General features: G+C 43.6%; 1 protein-coding gene across 17 annotated transcripts in view; it reads right to left on the bottom strand.

Moving 5' to 3' along the window:
- The window catches only part of LOC138681740 (scavenger receptor cysteine-rich domain-containing protein DMBT1-like), a 491,932-nt gene that overhangs the window by 262,442 nt on the left and 217,140 nt on the right, over positions 1 to 12,350 (bottom strand). For all 17 annotated transcript variants that reach the window (XM_069769545.1, XM_069725880.1, XM_069769547.1 and 14 more), the window contains one exon: positions 822 to 854. In XM_069769545.1, the coding sequence (XP_069625646.1) occupies positions 822 to 854 (33 nt within the window). The remainder of the gene's footprint in view (positions 1 to 821; positions 855 to 12,350) is intronic.

The raw sequence follows: 12,350 nt of genomic DNA, 5'->3' as shown, positions 1-12,350 counted from the left end.
ATGGTGTCACCATTGATTCCCTTCTGAATTCTGCCATGCGCCCAAACAGTGGCTTTCCCCCCAAATACGGGGTATTGGTGTACTCAGGAGAAAGTGCAAAACAAATATTGTGGTCCATTTTCTCCTGATACCCTTGTGAAAATAAAAAATTTGGTTCCAAAGTTAATTTTTTGTGAAAAAAGTAAATGTTCATTTTTCCTTCCACATTGCTTTAGTTTTCGTGAAGCACCTGAAGGATTAATAAACTTCTTGAATATGGTTTTGCAGTTTTTAGAATGGTGTCATTTTTGTGTATTTTCTGTTACATTGACCTCTCTAAACTCACTTCAAATGTGAGGTGGGCCTTAAAAAATGGTTTTGTAAATTTTTAACCCTTATAACATCCTAAAAACAATATTTGTTTACAAAATTGTGGTGATGTAAAGTTGACATGTGTGAAATGTTATTTATTAACTATTTTGTGTGACATCACTCTCTGATTTAAGGGTACAAAAATTAAAAAGTTTGAAAATTGCAAAATGTTCAAAATTTTTGCCAAATTTCCATTTTTTTCATAAATAAACACAAGTTATATCAAATAAATTTTACCGCTAACATGAAGTACAATATGTCACAAAAAAATGGGGGGAAAAAGTCACAGAAAAAGTGGGATATGTTGAAGCGTTCTAGTAGAGCTATAACCTCATAAAGTGACAGTGGTCAGAACTGTAAAAAATTGGCTTGGTCATTAAGTACCAAATTGGCTCTGTCACTAAGGAGTTAATACAAGAGATAAAAGTGTCATATTTGGTTCAGTTCCAATTAATGCATTTCACTCTTACCTGTTGTGATTGATGATGGTGTACCGGGAGCATCTGAAAAGCAAAATACAGTACACTGAATATTAGAATAGAATTGGTATATGTTCTGAATCAATATTGAATCATTTGTCTACAGTGGGTATGGAAAGTATTCATACCACTTTAAATTTTTCACTCTTTGTTTCATTGCAGCCGTTTGGTAAATCCAAAAAAGTTCATTTGCTTTTCATTAATGTACACTCTGCACCACATCTTAACTAAAAAAAAACCCAGAAATGTAGTATTTTTTGCAAATTTATTAAAAAAGAAAAACTGAAATATCGTATGGTCATAACTATTCAGACCCTCTGCTCAGTATTGAGTAGAAGCACCCTTTTGAGCTAGTACAGCCATGAGTCTTCTTGCGAATGATGCAACAAGTTTTTCACAACTTGATTTGGGGATCCTCTGCCATTCTTCCTTGCAGATCAGCTTCAGTTCCGTCAGGTTGGATGGTGAACGTTGGTGGACAGTCATTTTCATGTCTTTTTAGAGACGCTCAATTGAGTTTAAATCAGGGTTCAAGAATGGTCACAGAGTTGTTCTGAAGCCACTCCTTTGTTATTTTAGCTGTGTGCTTAGAGTCATTGTCTTATTGGAAGGTAACCTTCGGCCAAGTCGGAGGTCCAGAGCACTCTTGAAGAGGTTTTCATCCAGGATATCTCTGTACTTGGCTGCATTCATGTTTCCTTCAATGACAACCTGTCTTCCTGTCCTTGAAGCTGAAAGATACCCCCATAGCATGATGCTGCCACCACCATATTTCACTGTTGGGATTGTTTTGGGCAGGTAATGAGCAGTGCTTTGTTTTCTCCACACATAAATAAGCATTATCAAAATGTAATTTCTTAGTCTGGGAGTCCTGCATGTGTTTTTTTTTTATATCAAACTCTGTGCGGGCTTTCATATGTCTTGCACTGAGGAGATGCTTCCCTCGGGCCACTCTGCCATAAGGGCCTGACTGTTGGAGGGCTGCAATAATGGTTGACTTTGTGAAACTTTCTTCCTTCTCTCTACTGCATCTCTCGAGCTCAGCCACAGTGATTTTGGGGTTCTTCTTTACCTCTCTCACCAAGGCTCTTCTCCCACGATTGCTTTGTTTGGCTGGATGGCCAGGTCTAGGAAGACTTCTGGTGGTCCCAAACTTCTTCCATTTAAAGATTATGGAGACCACTATGGTCTTAGGAGCCTTGAGTACTGCAGAAATTCTGTTATAACCTTGGCCAGATCTGTGCCTTGCCACAATTCTGTCTCTGAGCTCTGTGGCCAGTTCCTTTGACCTCATCTTTCTCATTTGGTCTGAAATGCACTGTGAGCTGTGAGGTCTTAAGGTACCGTCACACATAACGATATCGTTAACGATATCGTTGCTTTTTGAGAAGTAGCAATGATATCGTTAACGAAATCGTTATGTGTGACAGCGACCAACGATCAGGCCCCTTCTGGGAGATCGTTGGTCGCTGGGGAAAGATCAGAACTTTATTTTTCGCTGATCTCCCGCTGACATCGCTGAATCGGCAGGGACGCGCTTAGTAACCCGATGTTTACCCTGGTTACTGTTGTAAATGTAAAAAAAAAAACACTACATACTTACATTCCAGTGTCTGGTCATGTCCCTCGCCTTCAGCTTCCCGCACTGACTGGTAAGCGCCGGCCGGCCGTAAAGCACAGCACAGCGGTGATGTCACCGCTGTGCTTTACGGCCGGCGCTCAGTCAGTGCGGGAAGCTGAAGGTGAGGGACATGACCAGACACTGGAATGTAAGTATGTAGTGTTTTTTTTTAACATTTACAACAGTAACCAGGGTAAACATCGGGTTACTAAGCGCAGCCCTGCGCTTAGTAACCCAATGTTTACCCTGGTTACCCGGGGACTTCGGGATCGTTGGTCGCTGGAGAGCTGTCTGTGTGACAGCTCTCCAGCGACCAAACAGCGACGCTGCAGCGATCGACATCATTGTCTATATCGCTGCAGTGTCGCTTAGTGTGACGGTACCTTTATATAGACAGGTGTGTTCCTTTCCAAATCAAGTCCTATCAGCTTAATTAAACACAGCTGGACTCCAATGAAGGAGTAGAACCATTTCAAGGAGGATCACAAGGAAATGGACAGCATGTGACTTAAATATGAGTGTCTGAGTAAAGGGTCTGAATATTTATGACGATGTAATATTTCAGTTTTTCTTCTACATTTCTGTTTTTTTTCACTCAAGAAGGGATTGCAGAATATACATTAATGTGAAAAATGAACTTTTTTGAATTTACCAAATGGCTGCAATGAAACAAAGAGAGAAAAATTTAAAGCGGTCTGAATACTTTCCATTCCCACTGTATATAATTTGTCCTTTTCATTCATACAGACATGATGTTCATGGCTGCCATTGAAGATTAAAGACGTTGTGAAGGATAGTAGATTCTTAGCTGGTCTGCTTTTTATCCTGCTCATGTTTTAACTCGAAAAGGTGAAACCCTAGGTTAGAGTGACTCAATGATGATTCCAGTCTTTCACGTCTCCTACCTCACCTGAAGTTTAAGAAAAGTTTGCAACTGGAATGTAATTCACTCTCACTTTAGTATGGCTAAGGTGTTGTACATTGTTGCACAGCCATAAAAGAGACTGTCACTCTCAAAATGCCTTTTAGACTAGCTATATGGTGTTATAGTAGACAAAACCGCTAAAAACATAATTCTAGCACTGCTACTGGTACAGTGTTTGAGAAATTAACTTTTAATTTGTTTGCCAATGAAGAAGTTTTAGTAGACCTTTGGCATGGGTAAATATGGAATACAACATTATGTATGCCCCTCCTTTTACATCTTTAAGACATCCCCTGTTTCTGATGCACAGTATTCACTACTTTCGACACAACAGTACTAGTTTCGACACTGTTGAACACCATCTCCTACTCTCTATACTCCACTTAATAGGCATAAAGGACAATGCTCTCTCCTGGTTCTCTCCCTATCTTTCTGGCCGCTCCTTCAGGGTATCGTTCGCTGGCTCCACTTCATCTCCTCTTCATCTCACTGTTGGGGTCTTTCATGGCTTAGTCCTTGGCCCCCTTCTCTTCTCTCTCTACATAGCCCCAATTGGATAGACCATCAGCAGATTTGGCTTTCAGTAAAATCTTTATACTGATGACACACAACTATACACGTCAACTCTTGACCTTACCCACTCAGTATTACAGAACACCAGTAACTGTTTGTCCGCAGTCTCCAGCAACATGTCCGCGCTCTAACTGAAACTCAACCTTTCCATTACTGAACTACTTCTGCTACCGCCATCTACTGACCTCCCTAAATCTGACATCTCCCTCTCCGTGGGTGACACCATAATAGTGCCTAAGCAGCAGGCATGCTGTCTGGTTGTTATGTTTGACACCAATCTTTCCTTCACCTCCCATAAACAATATGCAGCCCACTCTTACCGCTTACACCTAAAGAACATCTCTAGAATCTGCCCCTTTCTAATCATGGACACAACAAAAACCCTCACTGTTGACCTGATCCACTCCCGCCTTGACTACTGTAATGCTCTATTAATTGGCCTCCCCCTTACTTGACTTTCCCCTTTCCAGTCCATCCTTAATGCAGCAGCCAGGGTTGTCCATCTGGCTTATCGGTACTTGGACGCATTCTCTCTGTGCGACTCATTGCACTGTCTGCCCATTCATTATAGAATTCAATTCATACTGCTTGTCCTCACTCACAAAGCACTCCATAATGTGGCACCCCCCTACATCTCCTCCCTCATTTCTGTTTATCGGCCTACCCACTCGTTATGCTCTGAAAACGACTTTCAACTAACCTCTGCACTAATCCGTACCTCCCACTCCTGGCTCCAAGACTTCTCCCGTGTTGCGCCAATCCTTTGGAATGCTCTACCCCAAGAAATTAGGACTATCCACAATTTCCACAGCTTTAGGCACTCCCTCAAAACACATCTTTTCAGAGCGGCCTATCATGTTCCCTAATCAAAGTCCTTTTATGTATGTACCCTCCATCAAACTCCACCGCACCCAACAGCACCACAAAAACTGGCTGGTGACAACTTCATGCAGCCTCTATGCATCCCCATTCCCTCAAGATGGCTGGACTATCATTGTAAAAAAGCCCCTGTACTTTGTGTCTCCCCAACCTCATTCTAGATTTTAAGCTCTTACAAGCAGGGTCGTCATTATTTTGCTTTAATTATTGCATTACTTTGAATGTTGTTCTTTATGAGTTGTATATGAACAGTTGAATTGTAAAGCGCTGCAGAATATGTTGGTGCTATATAAATAAAGATTATTGTTATTATTATTACTTGCTTTATAAAGTGAATGTCACCTGCGAGTGTGCACATGCACACTGACATTAGCTGTGCCGGCCACACATGCAAAAATTAATTGCGAGCACATACAAAGTTGGCTGGTGCTTTCTTCTACATGGTACCTTTCAGCTAATGCTGTTCACTATGCTGTTATACCTGGCATAATGAGTGTCTTCAAAGTAGAGAAGAGGACGGAGCACGTGTGTATCCTGACTTTGTTGCATTACTCAATAAGTAGAGATGGGCAGACACCTGGATGTTTGGGTTTGGCCAAATAGTTACAAAAAGTTCGGGTTCTGGTACCGGAACAGTGCCTGGACCCGAATCTGGCCATTATTCACTTGAATAGGGGGCTCGAATATCAAGTGTTTGCTACGCTGTCATGCACTTGACAGAGCGACAAACAAATGATATTCGGGAGGTCGAACCCGAACAGTAACACAGACTTCCTTGTGAAGTACTTGTTTGGTTTCTATGCCCGAACAGTAGGTGTTTGGTACGTACACCGAGCTTTACTCTTCAGGTTTGCCCACCTCTATCAATAAGTGATTACCATCACTGCCACCAATGATGACATTTTAGCAACAAATATAAAAAAAACACCTTATCTACATGTACTGAACTCTGAATAGTTTTCAGTTGCTGTTTGCAGAGACCCTAAATGCCAGGACAACAGAAACCCTTCACAGGTGACCCCAGGTCAGGTGAAGTTACACCCCTATGGAAATTCATCTACGGTGTATTGGAAATTTTGACTCCATGGATGTTTTTCAGAAATAAGCACACAGTGGTTGTTGCAGAGTGAAAATTGCAAATCTGCCATCTTAGTACTGAATAAATTTTGCCCAGCTCATGCTTCTGGATACATGCACCCTTTAAATTAATGGGAACCTGTCACCCCCAAAATCGAGGGTGAGGTAAGCCCACCAGCATCAGGGGCTTATCTACAGCATTCTGGGATGCTGTAGATAAGCCCCCCGATGTATCATAAAATATATGAAAAAGAGGTTATATTATACTCACCCAGGGGCGGTCCTGGTCCCGGTCCGGTGCCTCCTATCTTCATCAGATGACGTCCTCTTCTGGTCTTCCCGCTGCTACTCCGGCGCAGGCGTACTTTGTCTGCCCTGTTGAGGGCAGAGCAAAATGCTGCAGGGTGCAGGCGCTGGGCCTCTCTGACCTTTCCCGGCTCCTGCGCACTGCAGTACTTTGCTCTGCCCTCAACAGGTCAGATAAAGTACGCCTGCGCCGGAGCTGCAGCATGAAGACCAGAAGAGGACATCATCCTATGAAGATGGGAGGCCCCGGACCGGACCGTGACGCCCATCAGATCGGACCGCCCGCCCAAGTGAGTATAATATAACCTCTTTTTCTCATCTTTTAGGTTACATCGGGGCTTATCTACAGCATTCCAGCATTAAGTTCTCTGCTGTTATAATTACATCCATACAATGTTACCCGATCCCATACTGGCAGATTGTACACCTTTGCCTAAACCAGGAAGTGGTATTTGTAATTTAGAGGAAGAAGAAGTAGGAAGAAGCAGGTCCTGCATGCAGAGAAAAGAAGTGTGATCTCTGCAAGGACAGCTGCACACGGCAGGGTACCAGTCCCTGGAGCATAGAGACTTCCAGAGTCTGTGCTAAACTGTGAATCTGCTGAGTCTTTATATAGCTAGCAGAAGAGTGTTTTTTTGCCCAGGAATTCAGCAACTCCATGGAATCAGGGACACTGCTGTATGAAGAAGTAAGTGTTCTGAGAGGATTCACGTTGCCTGCTTGCTGGAAGGGATCACGGATTCAGTAACAATTTACCTTGGACTACAGGTATCCAAAGAATCCTTTACCCAAAGTATAATTGGCAGCAGGAAGGCTACACAACCTCACAGAAGAGAAACTGAACCCTCACCAGACAGGTTTGACCAACACCCTATATATGAATTGTTTGGAAGTTTTTGGAACTGCAGTAAAAAGAGCAAAGTGATCACTTCCCGGTCTAATGCTGATTATCCTCTGCTGCACCATTCCTGCTTCAACTCACCTGGGAGCCAGCCCGAATTGGGATGGGGATAATCATCTGGCACTGTCCATCACCACCGAACTCCCTGTGACCCTCATCAGTGCCCGGCCTTACCAAGCTGAACATCCCAAATGATGTCACAAACCTTTTTATTATTTTATTATTAACCCCCACAATTGTCCAAGACTGGCGCGTACCCCCCATTCTGACCATACCTGCACTTGGAACCGCCGTGCACCAACACTGTGACTGCAGCGACCCTGCCAGGACGGGACATATGCGGGGGGTGGTGACCAGTATGAGCGGACCAAGTGCTGAATATGATGCACCGGGATACCAGGAAGTGATAGGATGCCCTTACCAAGCACGCACTTATTTTAATTAGACCGATAGTAAGGAGAAGTGAGAGGCATGAAGCTTTTTAAACCATGTTTGGGATGTAGCTGTGCTTGTATTGCTATAAGGTCACCATGACTTTATAAAGATACTCCCCTGATGAATCCATATTAAATTAGGAAATGAGTTGGGAGAACTGGGAGATATTATGTGGTCTCAAACCTTACAATAAGGATGGCATAGAAACATTTGTACCGCACTCTAACATTAAGACTGTCTGCTAAACAATAATTTTGTGATTGGGTGAGACCTTTTCTACATATGCATTTTAATAGCATGCAAGAATTGCTGATGTTCACTAGCATAGCTGCCGGGGGGACATCACTCCCCCTCTGCGTCTCACGTTACTCACACATATACTGACCGCGGGCACCATGTCGCCACTACATGGCATCCACTGTACTGAGATGTGAGGGCTCTCACAGCGCTCACTGCAGAGACCGAAGCAGTGAGGGAATGAGAAGGAGAGGTGAGTATTGTATTTTTATGGGGAATGCAATATACTGTATTGAGGCCTAGAGTGAATGCATTATATTACATTGAGGCCTATGAGGAGTGTATTATACTATGTAGAGGCCTATGTGGAGTATATTATACTATATGGAGACCTATGGGGAATGCATTATTCTATAAAGAGACCTACGGGGAGTGAATTCTCATATATAGAGGCCTATGGGGAGTGCATTATACTGTATGGAGACCTATTGGAAGTTAATTTTACTGTATGGAGGTCAATAAGGAGTGCATTATATTGTATAGAGGCTTATTGGGAGTGCACTATATTATATGGAGGCCTATGGGGAGTGCATTATACTATATAGAGGCCCATAGGAAGTGCATTATCATATATAGAAGCCTATTGAGGAGTACATTATAGTATATGGTGGCCTATAGGGAATATTTTATACTAAATGGAAGCCTATGGGGAGTGCATTATACCATATTTAGGCCTATGGGGAGTGCATTATACTATAATGAGTGCTATGGGAGTGCAATATGGTGGCTATTTAGGGGGCATAGTGTGGGCAATTATACCGTGTTGGGGCCAACAAACAGTTTGGGGGCTACTAAGGGGTCAATATACTGTGTGGGGGTCCTAGACAGTGAGGGGGCATTATACTGAGTTTAGGAGACCTGTACAGGGGGAGACTCAGGACATTATTTAATCTTAAGTGGACACTTGTTGTTATAGGGGCACTCTGGTTATTGTGACTGTAAAAGTCCACCAGCATCACGTCAGCTGTAAGTCACTATCTGTAACTGTACTGTAATCTCTTACATGTTCTGCAGCACTGATATCTACCTGTTGTGAATTCTGTGGCAGAGCTCCCTCCTGTGTTCACAAGTGGTACTTCGGCTGATTCTCTCTGTGAGCTTCTGTTGGTGGAGGTAAGTGGTACTGCGGCTTCTGAGTTTCCTCCCTCAGGTGATCTGGTGAGGTCGTTAGGTGCTTCTCTACTTAACTCCACCTAATGCTTTGATCCTGGCTTCCTGTCAATGTTCCAGTGTTGGACTTGCTTTTCCCTGGATCATTCCTGTGGCTTGATGCTCTGCATAGCTAAGTTCTTCTTTGCTATTTGTTTGCTATTTTTTCTGTCCAGCTTGTCTAATTTGTTGCTGGAAGCTCTGGGACGCAAAGGGTGTACCTCTGTGCCGTTAGTTCGGTACGGAGGGTCTTTTTGCCCCCTTTGCGTGGTGTTCTTTAGGGTTTTGTGTAGACCGCAAAGTTACCTTTTCTATCCTCGATCTGTTAAGAAAGTCGGGCCTCACTTTGCTGAATCTATTTCATCTCTACGTTTGTCTTTTCATCTTAACTCACAGTCATTATATGTGGGGGGCTGCCTTTTCCTTTGGGGTATTTCGCTGAGGCAAGGTAGGCTTATTTTCTAACTTCAGGCTAGTTAGTTTCTCAGGCTGTGCCGAGTTGCATTGGCAGAGTTAGGCGCAATCCACGGCTGCCTCTAGTGTTGTTTGGAGAGGATTAGGGATTGCGGTCTGCAGAGTTCCCACGTCTCAGAGCTCGTTCTATGATTTTGGGTTATTGTCAGATCACTGTATGTGCTCTGACCGCTATGTCCATTGTAGTACTGAATTGCCTTTCATAACAGTACAGGAAGCCAAAAATACTAATGATTCTCAATAGAGGGAAAAAAGAAGTTCTGAGACCATTTTTTTTTCTTTGCACTGTGTTTTGCCTTTTTTTCCCCCTAGACATCTGGGTGGTTCAGTACACAGGTGTAGCGATTGACATTAGAAGTCTGTCTTCATTTGTGGATCAGCTCTCGGCAAGAGTACAAAAGATTCAAGACACTATTGATCAGAAAGCTATGTTGGAACCAAAAATTCCTATTCCTGATTTGTTTTTTGGAGATAGAACTAAGTTTCTGAGTTTCAAAAATAATTGTAAATTATTTCTGGCCTTGAAACCTCGCTACTCTGGATATCCAGTTCAACAGGTTTTGATTGTTATTTCTTTTTTGCGCGGACTGGACAGGACTGGGCATTTTCTCTTGCGCCAGGAGATCCTGCATTGAGTAATATCGATGCGTTTTTCCTGGCGCTCAGATTGCTGTACGATGAACCTAATTCAGTGGATCAGGCAGAGAAAAATTTGCTGGCTCTTTGTCAGGGTCAGGATGAGATAGAGGTATATTGTCAGAAATTTAGAAAGTGGTCCGTACTCACTCAATGGAATGAATCTGTGCACCATTTGGCGGTATTACCTGAGCTTAAACCTGAGCCTATGCAGTGCAATAGGACTTTGACCAGAGTTAAACGGCAAGAACACAGACGTCTGAATGGGCGGTGTTTCTACTGTGGTGATTCCACTCATGCTATCTCTGATTGTCCTAAGTGCACTAAGCGGTTCGCTAGGTCTGCCACCATTGGTACGGTACAGTCAAAATTTCTTCTGTCCGTTACCTTGATCTGCTCTTTGTCATCGTATTCTGTCATGGCATTTGTGGATTCAGGCGCTGCCCTGAATTTGATGGACTTGGAGTATGCAAAGCATTGTGGGCTTCTCTTAGAGCCCTTGCAGTGTCCTATTCCATTGAGAGGAATTGATGCCACGCCTTTGGCCAAGAATAAGCCTCAATACTGGACCCAGCTGACCATGTGCATGGCTCCTGCACATCAGGAGGTTATTCGCTTTCTGGTGTTGCATAATCTGCATGATGTGGTCGTGTTGGGGTTGCCATGGCTACAAGCCCATAATCCAGTATTAGATTGGAAATCCATGTCGGTGTCCAGCTGGGGTTGTCAGGGGGTACATGGTGATGTTCCATTTCTGTCAATTTCGTCATCCACCCCTTCTGAGGTTCCAGAGTTCTTGTCTGATTACCGGGATGTATTTGATGAGCCCAAGTCCGATGCCCTACCTCCGCATAGGGATTGTGATTGTGCTATCAATTTGATTCCTGGTAGTAAATTCCCAAAAGGTCGACTGTTTAATTTATCCGTGCCTGAGCACGCCGCTATGCGCAGTTATGTGAAGGAATCCCTGGAGAAGGGGCATATTCGCCCGTCATCGTCACCATTAGGAGCAGGGTTCTTTTTTGTAGCCAAGAAGGATGGTTCGCTGAGACCTTGTATAGATTACCGCCTTCTAAATAAGATCACGGTTAAATTTCAGTACCCCTTGCCATTGTTATCTGATTTGTTTGCTCGGATTAAGGGGGCTAGTTGGTTCACCAAGATAGATCTTCGTGGTGCGTATAATCTGGTGCGAATCAGGCGAGGAGATGAATGGAAAACTGCATTTAATACGCCCGAGGGTCATTTTGAGTATCTAATGATGCCATTCGGACTTGCCAATGCTCCATCAGTGTTTCAGTCCTTTATGCATGACATCTTCCGAGAGTACCTGGATAAATTCCTGATTGTGTACTTGGATGACATTTTGATCTTCTCGGATGATTGGGAGTCTCATGTGAAGCAGGTCAGAACAGTTTTTCAGGTCCTGCGTGCTAATTCTTTGTTTGTGAAGGGATCAAAGTGTCTCTTTGGTGTGCAGAAGGTTTCATTTTTGGGGTCATCTTTTCCCCTTCTACTATCGAGATGGATCCTGTTAAGGTCCAAGCCATCCATGATTGGACTCAGCCGACATCTCTGAAAAGTCTGCAAAAGTTCCTGGGCTTTGCTAATTTTTATCGTCGCTTCATCTGCAATTTTTCTAGTATTGCCAAACCATTGACCGATTTGACCAAGAAGGGTGCTGATTTGGTCAATTGGTCTTCTGCTGCTGTGGAAGCTTTTCAAGACTTGAAGCATCGTTTTTCTTCTGCCCCTGTGTTGTGTCAACCAGATGTTTCTCTTCCGTTCCAGGTCGAGGTTGATGCTTCTGAGATTGGAGCAGGGGCTGTTTTGTCGCAGAGAGGTTCTGATTGCTCAGTGATGAAACCATGCGCTTTTTTTTCCAGGAAGTTTTCGCCTGCTGAGCGAAATTATGATGTGGGCAACCGAGAGTTGCTGGCCATGAAGTGTGCATTCGAGGAGTGGCGTCATTGGCTTGAAGGAGCTAAGCATCGCGTGGTGGTATTGACTGATCATAAGAACTTGACTTATCTTGAGTCTGCTAAGCGGTTGAATCCTAGACAGGCTCGTTGGTCGCTGTTTTTTGCCCGTTTTGACTTTGTGATTTCGTATCTTCCGGGCTCTAAAAATGTGAAGGCGGATGCTCTGTCTAGGAGTTTTGTGCCCGACTCTCTGGGTTTGTCTGAGCCGGCGGGTATCCTCAAGGAAGGAGTAATTGTGTCTGCCATCTCCCCTGATTTGCGGTGG

Source organism: Ranitomeya imitator, chromosome 5 (assembly GCF_032444005.1).
Source record: "Ranitomeya imitator isolate aRanImi1 chromosome 5, aRanImi1.pri, whole genome shotgun sequence".
NCBI lineage: Eukaryota > Metazoa > Chordata > Amphibia > Anura > Dendrobatidae > Ranitomeya > Ranitomeya imitator.
Note: the sequence above shows the minus strand (reverse complement) of the source record. Positions and strands in the feature narration are given on the sequence as shown.